This window comes from Aulostomus chinensis, chromosome 14 (assembly GCF_037954235.1).
Source record: "Aulostomus chinensis isolate RoL2024-O1b breed Wild chromosome 14, RoL_Achi_v1.0, whole genome shotgun sequence".
NCBI lineage: Eukaryota > Metazoa > Chordata > Actinopteri > Syngnathiformes > Aulostomidae > Aulostomus > Aulostomus chinensis.
This window is the reverse complement of record NC_141333.1, coordinates 13,244,948-13,260,589: the sequence shown is the minus strand read 5'-3', so window position 1 is coordinate 13,260,589 and position 15,642 is coordinate 13,244,948. Positions and strand designations below refer to the sequence as shown.

The window sequence follows — 15,642 nt, the reverse complement described above, 5'->3', positions numbered from 1 at the left end:
TTACCTACTCTCAAATTCAGCTCACAATGGTGCAATTCAAATTTAACCCTCAATCTGTTTACACCACTTACACTACAATATAAAACTTAATTTAAGAGTGTATAGTAAACATTTATGATGTGGCATTGCAATAGTGAACATAACAGCCAATACAAGATTTCAGATACTGAGATTTATTATCAAAACACCTTGTAGAACAAAAGGCAAAGACAAGTGAAGCATGAAGGGAAAAAAAATTAAAAATTTGGTCTCTAAAAAGAAAGATGAAAGAAGACTTCTCTTCTCTCAGTCTCTAAAAAAAAGGGGGGAAATTAAAAGTAAAACTAAAACAATGCTTTCACCAATACAACTTACTAACTAAATAACATTCACAGATACAAATATCTAACAAACCAATTGGATAGGAATATAATATGAATATGCTGGAGGGCAAATTGGATGATACAGGGCGTTTGGGCATCAGGGACTGAATGACACGTCAAATGCAACTAACAAATAATTTATGCATTCCTATCAATTCTAACATCAATCTCTCTTCCACTCAGCCGATAACCATTCATGGTCCGGCAGGCACGCTCAGCTGTCTCAGGGTTGTCGAAACGAACCACACCACAGCCCTTAGACTTGCCATTCTCCATCTTAATATCAGCATACTGAACCATACCTGCAAGGGAAAGAACATAAATACTAGATGCCGTCTTAAAATTAAATGGCAGATTTGTATTCCAGATCATCATAACTCTTACCACATGTATTGAAGGTATCCTTCAGCATTTTCCAGGTGAAGTCAAATGGAAGCTGAAAGACAAAATTTTAAATTGTATTGAAAATCAGTGAGTTTACGTCACAATGTACTGACCACACGAATGAAGCTTAAAATCTCTGAATATTAAATGCTTACATTTCTGACAAAGATCTGGCATCCCTTTCTGATGTTGCCTCCTCCAGTTCCAGCACCTCCAGCTCCAGCCCCTCCAAAGGAATTGCCACCAAATCCGCGATCCAAGTCAGTGGATCGATCAAACTGACCACCTACGCCTCCGGATCCCATCCGGTCCATTCCAGAGCTCATGCGGTCAAGGCCACCAGATTGGAAACGGTCAAGACCTCCAGTTGAGCTCATGCGATCGAAGTTGCTGGACATTCTGTCAAGTCCAGTGTTGCCCATGCGATCCATACCCATTGGGGAGCCAAAGTCCAGACTACCACCCATGCGGTCCAAACCAGATGGGCCCAGGCGGTCAAATCCTGCTTGGCCAAGACGGTCCATACCGGAGCTCATACGGTCCAGGCTTGGTCCAAGCCTGTCCATACTGGGCCCCAGCCGGTCCATCCCCGAGCCCATCCGATCAAAACCAGTGCCGAGCCTGTCCAGGTCAGACACACGATCCATCCTCTCCATACCCATCCGGTCCATCCCTCCCATACGATCCATGGACGTTCCCAGGCGGTCCATTCCAGAACTCATGCGGTCCATGCCCATGGAGTTTCCTGCATAAGGAAAATTATTTGGGAAGCTGAACAAATAATCAGAATAGATGTGATGCTCAGTACTACCCAGGGGAGTTACAGGAATCTTTAACAAAATCCTGAGAGTACTAACCCATTCCTCTTTCAAACGAGTCTCCAAAATTATTGCGAGACATTCCCATTTCATTTCGACCAAACTCCCTGTCAAAACCACCACCACCAATCCCACGGTCCATCTCTGACAATGCAAGAGATGAAGCCATTAGAGTCATCCAGCAAAACGTGAATGTCTTCCACGCTTGCTTTGGAATGCTTAAAATAACATCTTACCATTCATTCTGCCCATTCCAGAGGAGCCAAAGCGATCCATGTTGTTCATTCCTCCAAAGTTATCCATTCCTGGAGGAAACAAACAAGAGTGTCAGACCACCCAAGAAAAATCAATTTCCAAAATGATATTCTAGCTTTTCTAGCTATTCTTGGTTGAGGATTGGTATGCTTCAAGATGCGCCAGGTCAATGTGATGCATCTATGTGAATGAAGTGCCGAGCATGCTACTCGGGTGCGGGAAATAAAGGTCTACAGCTGAACTGTTGTACATACCTCCTCCCATACGGCCTCCCATGTTGCCAAAGTTCATTCCTTCCATTCCTGCAAGTGACAAGTGACAGTGAGCAGCAGATTTCATTGACTCTTATGTTAAATGACTCAACTTCAGCTGGTTACCTCCAGGGCCCATGTTGCCCATTCCTCCACCACCGCCACCACCTCCTGCACCACCTCTGTTGAGTTGAGTAGCATCAATGGGCTGGCCACCAGGTCCCAAGCCCAGTCCAACACCGCTTAGGCCACCTGAGCAGAGAAACAGATACAATTTCAGATGATGTTTATGCAGGAAGGTTTTTGAATCCACAGGAACTACTACTACTACTACAGGGTTACTAGTTTTATTACTGCCACACAGAAAAATTACAAGTATAACTTATAATCCAGGTAAAATTCAGATTGTTTTATATAAATGCCGGTTAATACATTTTACACTTACGGGGAAGAGCAGCAGCTCTGTCAGGTGGTCCAAAATCTTTGGGCAAGGACTTCTCATCCTGAAAGAGGCAAATAAAGCCATTCAGGCCACCTTGAACTAAACAGTTAAACTCTGAGGGGGAAAAAATTACCAGGGTTTAAACAACCTACCAGTTTCACGTGCATGACCCTATTGAACAAGAGCTGCCCGTTGAACATAGCTGTGAATTCATTAAGGAAATTATACAAGACATATCTTGAGACAATGCAATTACACTGAAAAAGTATTCCAAATAATGAAAATTTTCACAAGGATACAGACAGCTTGGACTGCTTCTATGGGCATGTCAAATGTTACTGTGCCCATGCCTCGGCTCTTTCCGTCTTTGTCCTCAAGAATGTCAGTCCTCACCACCATGCCCGCCATGCTGAACACTTCCTTCAGCTTCTTCCAGCCAACTTTGTAGTCAAGCTATGGGGACGAACGCAATAATAAATTTACTCTCTTCAAAAGCAAATCTACATAGGTAAGTCAAGACCACTAAGTCCTCAACACAATCAAATTTAGTCATTGTATACTAAATGTGTAACTCTTATAACAAAGGAATAACAAAAGGCCAAAATCTCACATTAGCAACAAAGACGGTGTTGCCAATCCTTCCAGCCTGCAGGCCATGGATGATCTCATTAGGGATGTTTGGGTTGTTCATCAGACTGGGAGGGATATTGACCATGGGGCCAGTTGGTCCAGGGCCCATTCTATCCATATTCATGCGATCCATTCCTCCCATTCCTCCCATGCCACCCATCCCCCCCATACCTCCCATGCCCCCCATGCCCCCCATTCCACCATGACCCCCTGGAGGGCCTCCGCCACCTTGTGCCTTGTTGATTTCCCTCTGAGCAATCACACCATCAGGATCCTGCCAAAAAGCAAGAAAAAGTGACTTAAGCTGTGCAAAACGTAGATTAATCTAGTCAGCCGTTTGCCTTAGCCTACCTCTTTCACTTTTAGGGGTCGTCCATTAAGGTTGTGCTTGTTGACCTTCTCCACTGCCTTCTTCATGAGCTCTTCAGTCCTAAACTCAACGACACTGAGAGAAAACATACAGTGAGAATACTCTCCACCACATTTCTAGTAAAAACCCTTTAAATACAAACATATCTAATGCTGTAATCTCCCAGTCGACTGGTCGATTATTAGTCAATACGTTCTGGCTTGACCAAAATTCTGATTGGTCAATTTTTTGCTACCTTAATTTCATCAGGAGGAAAGTACCGAAAGCACCCCTGTTTCACAAATAATCTATCTTTGAACACCCCCCCTGTTTTTGCTATTTTGGATTAGCCTGACCCACTAGAGACAGACTGAAGAATACTAGGCCAATCGCTGGTGGTTTGATGAATGTATATTTAATTTTGACGGTTTCATTTAAAGTCAGTCCTTGTCCACCATGTCAAAGACATCTGCAGCGTGACAGCATTTCATGAAAATAGATAATGGGAAAAAAGTCGAATGCAAAGTTTGCAAACAACAGTTTGCATATCACAGCTCCACGACAAATAAAACGATGACGCATCATCTAAAAACGGTAAGCTAACTTGTCTACCTTAGGTTGCCCCATCAGTTTTGAGTATATGAACATATCGGCATTGACATTTCAATGTTTTAGTCTAATAATTGTTTTGTTTTAATCGTAAAAATTCTGATAGTGGACTTCCCTTTAGTGTTTAAGAGTAAAGTTTTAAGTTAAATGTCTCGCTCTGTGCGCCGGACAAATGATAGTGTCGGTCAATTATTATAACTTGACAAAAACAATTGTCTAAATATTCCTCAACAGGTTTTGTGCTGATAGTTGACACAGTATATTTTTCATATATGAAATTAGTCGATTTTTAGTCGAAATTTGAGGGCTTCAGTCGACCAAGAATTTCTTTGGTTGATTACAGCCCTAAACATATCCAATCTGGAAAACACTGAAAAATTATTGGATAAGTTAAGAGATCAATGAAGGACACTTACGCACAACCCTTTGTTGATTGAAGATACGACAGGCAGGACCAGGAGTAAAAAAAACAATCACATTAGTAAATAACATTAAGGATACGTTTTAGAAATATACAAAGAGAATTTGAATTTCATGCACAATCAAAAGCTCAACATCACAAGCCTACAGCCACAACTGTGCCACTGCCTCCAGATATTTATATTACAATCTCACATTACTAACACGATGCAAGCAAGAGTGCTTTCTGTTAGAATTTTCCAACATCAAAAAGGCAGAAAATCCACAGTGAAATAGGATTCCCCATTACTAAAGATATTGGAACTAACTATTCCAGAAAAGACATTCTGAAGAAGGTGTTATATTTTACAACCATCTTAACAGTCCTGCAACAACCTCCTGCAAACTACACCACTTTAGTTCATAAGGAGAAGAACCAGCACTCAAAAAGTGACATTATCAGCTACTACAATCCCACAGGATTGGCTAGAGAGAAAGCTGAAGTCCTTTTATAAGAGCATCAACCCTCACATGACCACAAGTCAGGGCCACAGGCGACACCAGATAGGACACACCTCCAGCATGTCACTATCACACACACTCCAGCAGAGTCCTGAATCTGAACAATTCCCGAACAATGGAAAGGAGAAACCAAAGCTGACAAACACAGGTTTGTCTAGGATTATTCATGGTTTATTTGTATGTATTTGCACTTACCCTCGATTTGCCTTCTGCGTCCATTAAGTGTTCCACGTACGTTACCTCACCCACTACAAATCAGATTCCAGACGACACACACCAAGGGGAGAGAAGCCGAGAGAACAATGGGGGTTTAGAGCAGAAACAAGCAGGTTGGCCGATGACAGTGAGCTCAGACTGTCAGTCCTGAGCCTTCCTTCAGCACCTCGGCAGCATCACAATATGGTACAGGTCTACAAAAATCAAACTAGTCTTTAAAGAAAAAAAAAATAAGGACTTCTTACCCCGTCCTTGTCTCAATTCTCCCGAAGCACCAGAAGCAAAAAAACTGAGGACAACAACTGTTTAAATGGCCATGAGCCTTCCCATTCGGGAATAATGCAATAGAAACCCAACTTCTACTTGAAGATACTTGACAAAGTAATTTCAAGTTGGTAAAGCCTGTTCAATGCCTCGGCCCATCTCATTGCAAACCATTGCAAACTTTAGTCGCAAACCTCATGCTAAAGCATCAATACATCTGCCCATCAGCTGAGCCTTAGTGGAAACTTACAACTAGGACAATGATAGCCCAAGTTACAATAAAGCTACTAGAGGGCAGAAAGTTCCATCTACAAAGACATATTCTTACAGTGGACCTGTTTCTGAGACGCACAATCAGATTTTAATTCAGTGTCAGCCATGCCTTCTTTCCAGATCATCACGCGCCTGTTCAACGAATGGACCTCAGTGACCAAACCTCTAGAGACAAGGACAGTGCATAAGAAGTTGCTTCATTTTGTAGACCTGTACCCCAAAGAAACTCCACCACACGTCTGTGTTTGGCACAAAATGGAGATCTGCTGAGAAAACAAGGTCACACCTAAAAAAGAAAATGCAATTTAACTACACAGTCAGTTGTCAGAAAACGAATACGAGGCAGTCCTTCAGAGTAGACAGTACTCTTTTTAGGACATGCTTTAACAAATACCACATAAATGCATTACTTCTGATATAAACAATTCCAAAACCACCATTTTCACGGTAGCATCACATTAAATTCCATATTTTTCATTAGAGGGAACGTAAGGCTTATCCCAGTTGAATCCCTAAATAGTTCTTATTACTTGGTCCCAAAACTTGATAAAGAATACTAGGAAAGCGCATATCGTTTTACCTTATTGCAACCTAATCACACATTATCACTGCAGCAATGAACTATATGTTCTTTCATGCATCTCTTGGGGTGGAAAGCATCTCATTTTGCCGCCCATATTCCCACACCATTGGATTTTTCACATTTGTGTTCCAACTTTACACATATACAACGCCCACTTCACCAGAAGAACCACAAAAGGTTCTGCTAATCTCAAAGGAAGATAGATGTTCTAACATCCAGGTTCACAGCAAATCATTAGTTGTCCAAATAAGAGAGACCTCTTCCAAACTTGTACTTCCAAATAACTCCAGCAGAGGATCTCAAACGACGTTAGACACCTTTCATCCCAGAACAAATTCACAAAGCTCTTAAAAGCTGCAGTGGTCAAACAAAATGACCCTGGATGATGCGCTTTTAAATCAAGTCCAAGTTGACCGTCCATCTCGTTTCAAGAAACCTTACCTTTTTCTTTCATTAGGTCTTTGAGGGCTTGCCATTTCACATCATAGGGAATGTTGCTGACGAACACCCGGTATCTTTTGTTCACGATTCCGTAGGGTTCGTAGCGACCACCTCCTCCTCTCTTCTGGGGCCTCTCCTTTCTGCTGGGATTGGGTTCATGTTTGACTTTGCCATTCACTTCTCTGTAAGGGGGCGAGGGGGGTTACTTAAGTGAAAAAAATATTTCCAAAGGGGAATCTCGACACCGGAAATCGTATCTAAAATGCATACTCTATTACTGAAGTACGAGCAGAACCTAGAACTCTGAGCTACAATTAGCATTCCCTGTTGCTTTCCTTCTTTTTTTGAGATTCCAGTAATGTGATAAATGTAAATTATCCAAAGATCTTTCAAGAAACTCATAAGTGTTAAAAATGTGTGTTTTCAACCAGACAGGTATGACAGAAATAAAGCAAAGAACTATTTACACACCAAGTGTGTGTTCAATTAGTGGTAAGTGATCGACACGAAGCCGCATGGCAAGGCCACATTTTGGACCAACTTGTGTTGCTGAAAATATTGCAATTAAAGTCAGTGATAATAAAATTACACATAATCACTGGAAATTAAATAAGAATACTGTGAGCGAACATGAAACAAAGCCGGCAGTCTATATTCGAAGATAGCTAAGTGGATCACTATTGTAGCCGATACCTTAGTTTCGTAAAATGGCTGCTGTTAGCAGAACATCAACATTCAAGTTCTGGAGGAAATCGCGGGGGTCCAAATGGACATGCCAGAAGACGGCGAAGGGGGACGCATATTTATATGTTCGCAATCCCTTTCAATATTTGCGTGATTGTTAAACTACGTTCCATAAGTTGCAACATCGTCACGGTTGGCTAGGTAGTTAGCTAGCTAGCTAGCTAGCACCAACAAAGGAACGGTGATGCATTGACCTACCCTGGTTGTTGCTGCTGCTGCGGCGGCGGCTGCTGCGGCGGCTGCTGCTGTTGTTGTTGCGGCGTCGGCGGCTGTTGCTGCTGCTGCTGCTGCTGAATGGTTTTGTCGGTAGTGGTTTCAGCTTGCTCGTTAGACATCTTTTTTTGTTAAAATTGCACCTTCGAGGACTTTCTCGGTTAATATTAACGAGCCGAATTCCTCAACAAGTTTTAGTTGACTGAATGGCCTGACTGAGTCGTTCGTGCCAGCTAATGAAAATGGCGAGAGAAGCTCTCCGACCGTGGCGGATACGAGTGTCTTTTTTTAAACATGCGTGATGCTTCCACATCCGGTGCTTCCCTGTCCATGTTGCACCGAACGTTTTGAGTTTTCTTTCATGGTGAAATAGAGTTTGCTTGTATGTTCCCCGTCGTTAGATGGACTGACATACTGTTTTTTTTTTTTTTTTGCACACCTTTGAGACTTTATTATGCTATTAATTTAGTCTTAGACACAGGAAGCAAAGTTTGTGGCTGTGCCTCCTTGAAACATTATTTTACTAAAGGTTAAAGGTCCAGTTGTGAGAGGTTAATTTTTAATCAGTTATCTATTTTTGATTTTCGTATAAACACTAAGCAATACATTATATGTAAGATAGGTAGAATATCAAATCAACATAGGGAAGCTGGTGAAGAGGAGGGAGCTCTTTTGGAAGAAATACAGATACACGTTGATGCATGTGATCGTTTAGTATGGAGTGTGGAGAGAATTGTGTGATATGATAAAGCCCTTTTTGTCGTAATTTACGTCTTGATGAACAGTAACAGGTACAACAATCCAGGTGGTGGCGCTATAATGGGCTGCTTCGTAATTTTTCATCTGCATTAAAATGCTGCAACGAAGAAGAGGACAGGGGGGGGGACGGAAGTCAGTTCAAGTGGGAGCTAATGATTACCGAAACCTGAACAATAGAGGAGAATATTGGAATATTTTTTGTATTTGTATCACCCGCGTGTTGTAGGAACATTTATGGGTATAGTACGAAAAGAGATAGCACAATATCATTACTTGGCCGTTTACGGCTCTGTGTAGCTGTTGCTTAAATTGAAAATGATAGCGTTAGCATTAGCCTTTTGCTAGGGACGTATGTTATTCACTGGACAACGCACCATTCAAGCGCGGCGTTTGTATTAACAAGTTGTTAAAACCGTCATACATCATATAGCTTAAATCTTGCTAAAAATGGCTACTGGTGCAGATGTAAGGGACATTCTGGAGTTGACAGGAGGGGAAAATGACGGTCCCATCAGCAAAAAAGATCTCATCAACTCAGACAAGGTGAGATAAAAAGATTTCTCTAATACAACATTTGGAAAGACGTTTCTCTATACATGTTAATCGTCTGTGAAATGTGCTGAAATCTGGCTAGAAAGAACATTCACGACAATGTCGCAACATTTGAAGCTAATAGTATTCTGAGATTGAGGGTTTAACTAAAATGTATCAAATTGTATTAAGTACAACCATTTTCTCTATCTCAGAAAAAAAGCAAGAAGGCAACTGAAACCTTGACCTTCAAGAGACCAGAGGGAATGCACCGAGAGGTTTACGCTCTGCTGTATTCAGATAAGAAGTAAGGACTCCTTAGATGAAATTGTGGGCTCTTCTTGAGTTTTTGCATTTGATTTTTTTGAAGATTTGGACTCATTGGAAGCTATTAAGTTCCATGTGGAACAGCTCTGGACAAAAAAAAATGAGTTGTTGTAACCTTTCTCTACTCATTTGTAGATAATATTCATTCATCAGAAATTTAATGACAAAAGAGAAAATAACGACAGTATTTCCACAATAGCTGATATTGTCTTCACATTTTTAAATCACAAACTAAAACTCATGACGGAGCAGTGCTTTCAGCGATGTCATTTTTCGTGTATCCCATTTGTCTCATTTTTCACACACTTATAACAATTTTTTGAATTTATGTGCTGTGAATCCACAGAGATGCCCCCCCTTTACTACCTAGTGATACTACTCAGGGCTACAGGACAGTCAAAGCCAAGCTAGGTTGTAAAAAAGTGCGTCCATGGAAGTGGATGCCTTTCACCAATCCAGCTCGCAGGGATGGAGCCATTTTCCACCATTGGCGACGTGCAGCAGAGGAGGGCAAGGACTACCCTTTTGCCCGCTTCAATAAGGTAGGAAGTACTATAAACTCTTAAATCTCAACAGATTTTTGCTCTTCTTTGTTATTCATTCTATTCAGCCCATAAATATTGTTATTGGATCAAAAACACTGATCATGAGATAATGTTTAAATTTGTATCTCGTACATTGAAATATAAAATGATATGATGCCCCTTGAATACATAAGACTATGATAAGATAATGCTGAACAACCTGGTCCAGTGATACTTAGTTTGGAATGCAATCTGATAATCGGTTACCTGAAACTGAAAAGAAGCCATCCACTTGGAAGACAGATCTTCAGTGTTTTGCAGTTGGAACATTAAAACAACCCTGTTTTTGATTGTGTATTGATTTTATTTGAGTTTAGGTTCTTCCCTCACAATTTGTGTGTCACAAGTTTAGAGAAGTTGACTCACAACATCCAAGTTCATTTTTCGCTGTCTGTTGTCAGAATAACTAAGAACAATATTTTGTCTCCTCCTTCTGTCATCAACTCCTGAGATATACAATCATTTACACTTTTCTGCAATTTTTCTTATTTTTTTACATCCCCCTCTTCTTTCTCGTGTCTCTGTATAGACAGTACAAGTACCTGTGTATTCGGAGCAGGAATATCAGGTGCATCTCCATGACGACGGATGGACTAAAGCTGAGACGGACCACCTGTTTGACCTGTGCAAACGTTTTGACCTGCGCTTCATAGTTGTCCATGACCGTTATGACCACCAGCAATACAGAGTAATCACAGAGTCACTTACAAACAAACATTTGTTATTATATAAATAATGTTGTGAATGAATACAAATCTGTTTGATTAGTAAGTTTAAAGTCATATTTGTCCATTCATGCTTTTCAGAAGCGTTCTGTGGAGGACCTGAAAGAGCGCTATTATAATATTTGTGGTAAGCTGACCAAGGTCCGAGCAGCTTCAGGGACAGAACCCAAGATCTACATTTTTGATGCTGGCCATGAAAGACGCCGCAAAGAGCAACTGGAGAAGCTCTTCAGTCGCACACCTGAACAAGTTAGTCAGCTTGTCGTGTAAATATGTCTTGAACCATTACGGAGTAAAATTTAAGAATTAAGTATTGCCCAGCTAAAATTAACAGAATCATGCTTAAAAAAATACCATGATGATGATACAAGCAAAAAAAACCAAAACAATTTAATGTTAAAAACAGCAATTTATGACGCATACTGACATTTTAGAATATTAGCTCAAGACTGTAATTCTGTTGATTTTCCTGCAGGTGGCAGAAGAGGAATATCTTATTCAGGAGCTGAGAAAGATAGAAACTAGGAAGAAGGAGCGAGAGAAGAAAGCTCAGGATCTGCAGAAACTTATTAAAGCTGCTGACACAACCACAGAGTTGAGGAGAGCTGAAAAGAGGGTCTCCAAGAAGAAGCTCCCACAAAAGCGAGAAACTGAAAAACCAGTAAGTTCTCAAACCTCAATCCTTTAATGGTTTGTTACTGTCATCATAACAATGCCAGTTAGAGTTGATATTCTTCTGACTTTAGCATTTCCTTTTATTCCTTTTACTTTATTTCTGATTAAACTAACACAAAACATGTCAGTAATATTCATCACATGTCTCTCAGGCTGTTCCAGAAACTGCAGGCATCAAATTCCCTGATTTTAAATCATCTGGAGTCACACTGCGCAGCCAGAGGGTGAGTATCACTATCAGCCCTGTTGACATACTATACCTTCAACCTACAACTTCAACCTGGCTCTCAAATCCAATGGGGAACACAGCCTGTCAATCTAAATCAGCAATTATCCCATAGCGTTGGATTAGTGATCTGTATCGGTAAAATGTTGTGGTCTAACAGTCATATCTTAACCCGACTTATATAGAAGTTTCAGCCTCTAATAAGTGCCAACAAAAGCTTACACAGGAGCAGGTAAGTTGAGTTAGGTACAATTTACACAACAACACAGGCATTTTTAAGTGGGAGAAATGTGCGGCTGGAGTCGAGACAGTTCTTCAAAGAGTTCTTCTACCGTTACACTCAGTCCTGGATGCTTGGACAGAGGCTGATGTTTGTATTTTAGGTAGGCAGATTATTTTTTTTCATTGAACCAGTAGAAGCAATATCTGATTCACTCAACGTGTATGAGCAGCCAGGATGTTTGACTCCTCCAGCTCACTGTCTCTCATTAGTGCTGTGATGATTAATTCTGTTAGTGCCTGTGTAATATTTGTAAGAGCAAGCACAGGGACCCTTATTCATCTTCAAGACTGATGAGGAGCTGCCGCTCTCTATGGAAAATGCATTAGTACGGCTAAAGAGTGGAGTTCCCCTCCAGCTAATCAGTCAGACAGAGTTCAGTGAATAAAGACATTTTGATCTGGCTCACTGAAGTGCATTTCATACGAATTAAAAGCCCAGATGTGGAGCTGTTTATCTTCATATCCTCTACACCTTAAATCACATCCTTGTGTGTGTGTGAGTGTGTGTTGATGTTTGTGTCTGTCTGTTTTTGTGTGTGATTTAGATGAAACTGCCAAGCTCGGTGGGCCAGAAGAAGAACAAGGCCATTGAGCAGATCTTGATAGAGCAAGGAGTGGGTGAGTGTGAGGCGTCATCACTGCGCTAACATTTTCAAGTTTAAGTTTTTAACTTCTCCAAATTATACAAAGATCCTGTTGTATTTTTTCCACCCCATTTTTTAAAAATAGAATTACACATAGAAGTATAAGAATAATCAGTTCATTTGCTGTTTTGGAATGATGGATGTTGCTTTTTTATCAATACTAGAAATACTGTGAATTTAATCTAACTCTTAATTTCTGAAACACTTTTGGTTTTGTGCCTATCTTTGGATGCAGATCTCAACCCCATGCCAACGGAAGAAATTGTCCAGATGTTCAATGAGCTGCGCAGCGACCTGGTGCTGCTCTATGAGCTGAAGCAGGCCCACAGCAACTGTGAGTATGAACAACAGATGCTGCGTCACCGCTACGAGGCCCTGCTGAAGGCCGGGAGCGGAGGTATTTGTGGCGGAATCACAGGATCGGCCGCTTCACAGCAGGGATTAGAACCCAATACCAACAACAGCAACGCAGCATCCACACCAGGAGGTGAAGCTCAGGTCTGGCCCAGCGCCGATGACATCAAGGTTGAAGCTAAGGAGCAGATCATCGACGTAGTCGGAGCTCCACTTACCCCGAACTCAGTGAGTCTATTTTTTGATTTCTCTGATAATTCCAGTCTGATCAGGTTTTTTTTCTGGACTTGACCCAAATCTGAGAGCTTGAAGGACAAAACTGGAGCACATAAATCACCATGACAAAGCCTTCATGTTTTGAGGCTACTTTTATTTATATTTTAATAATACAAATCCAACTAATCCTGTGTTCAGCTGGCTTGTCAAACAGAGCTGGCAGTGACATTTCAAGTTCTCGTTGAGGGGTCTGTGTAGAAGTGGGTTGGATCCGAAAGCAAAGATCTGCTGAATTGGCAGAATAAAACGAGCAGTGGTGATGCTATGTGTATGGGTTTGTCTCCTCTCTCCCAGGCCAACAGTGGGAGTCAGCAGGAACAGTAGTGCACACAGCGAATAGGAACAAGAGGAGCAAAAAACAGAAATTGATGCACTTGTCAGGAGTTAGTCCACTGCACATCCCCCCTTGTCGTCTCAACAACGGCGACTCAGTTCTTCAGTAAATGGCATTGACTATTGGTGGCCAACTCACTTAGTAATGTGGCAGCAAGCATATTCTTGAATTGCATTACAATGTCTTTAGTACTTACTGTTTCAATGGTTCCACAACAAAAAAGTCAAAATGAAATATTTAATTGAATCAGTTGCCCCTGTTTGAGGCAAGTCTACTCGTTTCTGTAGTCCTTCCTGACTCCTCAGGCACTTTAGCTTTCTCTTCTTCAAAACAGCTCCTAAAGTTTGCATCATAAGAGCATGATTTATCTGGATTTAGGGATTTAAGAAAAAAAGGTGTCACCGTTTTGGAAAAAAATACATAATTGCTATTATTTTGACTGATATTGCAAATCAATATGATCAATATATAAGCAGGAATTGTCATTTTTGTGTCATTATTATTATTATTATTATTATTACATTTTTAATAGAAACAGAGGCCTAAATGATAATGGTGTGATTACTTTTGCAGTCTGTACCAAACAAGGATGTCTTGTTAAATCTGTAGAATGTCCTTTGCGTGCTGGGACATCTCTACAGCACCACACTTCATTTAGAATGGTGCGTTGACAAACCTTGAGCAAATACTGACTCTCCTGGATATCGCATTCAGCCTTACTGTGATTCAGATAAAATTAATTTTGTGGATTTATGTTAAAGTAATAGATAAATTATGAAGTCCCAAATGTAGGTATGGAGTATCGATTCATTAAAGCTCTGGTTTCCTCTGTACACACGAAAGCACAAAGTACAGGTTTAGAGGCGAGAAAATAAAGAGATTCTGGAGGAAAATCTAAAATGAAGAGAATTGTGGAGTTATGGCACACAAGAACCTTGAAGAGATTTATTTCTCCCTTTTCAGCGCAAACGGAGAGAATCGGCATCCAGCTCGTCATCAGTGAAAAAGGTGAAGAAGCCTTGATGAGGCAGGAGCACCACACGGCGGAGGATGACACCTGCAGGTTTTGTGGTTGGACATGAGAGACACAGGGGAGCAGGACCACCCTGCTGTGGCCATTTATGTCCAAACACAACAGCTACACACACAGTCACAGACACATCTTCTCAGCTACTAAGGGGACTTCACCCCATCTGGCCTGCTTACCATCTTTTGTGACAAAGGCAACAACTGAGTGACATTTCATTCCATTACTCGCCTTCTCCTTGCTTCCACCAGTGCTCAGGCTCGGATGAGGCGAGATCAACTGTAAATTGCTAGGCTGAGCTAATCGGGACTGGGGCGAGAAGGCGGGAATCACTCGGTAATTGAAATGAATTGGAATGAAAGAAGAGACTCCAGGAGTGGGAGGACCTCAAGCTGCAATACTTATTTGACCCATGTGAGGTTTTGTGTTGCCTAATCATGCCATAGTGTTTACTGGAAATGTGTTTTTGTGTTAGCCTGTAGTAGCGGCTCCCTCTCTTGTGGATAGTGCTTCGAGCTTCTGCGCCATGTGGAGTAGAGCGGGCTGATGGATGCTGTTTGTCCTCAGGTGACCTTGATGATGCTTTCGTGAATGATTCAATAAACCTCATTGGGTTTTTTTTTTCTTGCCACGTCACATGCATATGTTCTCCAATGGTGGGACCTTCACATCTCAAGCATCTGTCACTCTTTCTCAGACAAAACTGCAAATTGGGTTGAAATTGGTTTGGAATACACATTTGCAGAGGAGACTGTCGGATCTTGACTTTCTTGCCTTACATGTCATTAAAGTTAAGTGACAACTAAAGACTTCATTAATATGATAATTAAGCAGCGATCATTGTTAGGTTGGTTCAGCCATGGAAACTTCATTAGTTTCTCTCCCCATAATATTGCTAATTGCATGTTGATTATGTCGTTTAGCCTAAGTTGACATTAATTTCTATGCAAATTTTTAACATGTTTGCTCAGAAGAGGGGACTAATGTGGTTAGTGCATACCATATATACATAAATATTCATATAGAATTAGCACAATTCTATGTAAATATTGCAAATATGTTGTATGATTACAAATGAATGTTTAAATTTATAATATTTTAGAATCTAAGCGTATATTAGTTTGTGACCTGCTGAAGAAAGGA

General features: G+C 41.0%; 2 protein-coding genes across 2 annotated transcripts; one reads left to right on the top strand and one right to left on the bottom strand.

Moving 5' to 3' along the window:
- Positions 1 to 152: 152 nt before the first annotated feature.
- On the bottom strand, positions 153 to 8,048 carry hnrnpm (heterogeneous nuclear ribonucleoprotein M). Its single transcript, XM_086223288.1, has 16 exons — positions 7,741 to 8,048; positions 6,799 to 6,980; positions 5,217 to 5,269; positions 4,517 to 4,524; positions 3,494 to 3,587; positions 3,123 to 3,416; positions 2,812 to 2,965; positions 2,665 to 2,714; positions 2,516 to 2,573; positions 2,197 to 2,322; positions 2,074 to 2,121; positions 1,801 to 1,869; positions 1,604 to 1,708; positions 902 to 1,491; positions 747 to 798; positions 153 to 664 (listed from the first exon to the last, which is right to left on the bottom strand). Exons 1-16 carry the CDS (start codon positions 7,875 to 7,877, stop codon positions 501 to 503), a joined length of 2,184 nt encoding a protein of 727 aa, XP_086079414.1. The 5' UTR covers positions 7,878 to 8,048; the 3' UTR covers positions 153 to 500.
- A 557-nt stretch (positions 8,049 to 8,605) lies between these two features.
- dmap1 (DNA methyltransferase 1 associated protein 1) lies at positions 8,606 to 15,130 on the top strand. Its single transcript, XM_086223286.1, has 10 exons — positions 8,606 to 9,057; positions 9,261 to 9,352; positions 9,719 to 9,914; positions 10,486 to 10,644; positions 10,763 to 10,930; positions 11,157 to 11,342; positions 11,509 to 11,580; positions 12,410 to 12,482; positions 12,744 to 13,090; positions 14,436 to 15,130. The coding sequence occupies exons 1-10, from the start codon at positions 8,962 to 8,964 to the stop codon at positions 14,493 to 14,495; spliced, it is 1,449 nt and encodes a 482-aa protein (XP_086079412.1). The 5' UTR covers positions 8,606 to 8,961; the 3' UTR covers positions 14,496 to 15,130.
- The last annotated feature ends 512 nt before the right edge of the window (positions 15,131 to 15,642 follow it).

Bases quoted from the DNA above. Each gene is read 5' to 3' on its own strand.
- hnrnpm (XM_086223288.1), bottom strand. From the start codon at position 7,877: ATGTCTAACGAGCAAGCTGAAACCACTACCGACAAAACCATTCAGCAG. The intron at 2,574-2,664 runs GTAGGTTGTTTA...TGCCTCTTTCAG, and splicing joins GGGTCATGCACGTGAAACTG to GATGAGAAGTCCTTGCCCAA. The intron at 1,870-2,073 runs GTATGTACAACA...TGTTTCCTCCAG, and splicing joins GGGAGGCCGTATGGGAGGAG to GAATGGATAACTTTGGAGGA.
- dmap1 (XM_086223286.1), top strand. From the start codon at position 8,962: ATGGCTACTGGTGCAGATGTAAGGGACATTCTGGAGTTGACAGGAGGG. The intron at 11,581-12,409 runs GTGAGTATCACT...TGTGTGATTTAG, and splicing joins TCACACTGCGCAGCCAGAGG to ATGAAACTGCCAAGCTCGGT. The intron at 13,091-14,435 runs GTGAGTCTATTT...CTCCCTTTTCAG, and splicing joins CTCCACTTACCCCGAACTCA to CGCAAACGGAGAGAATCGGC.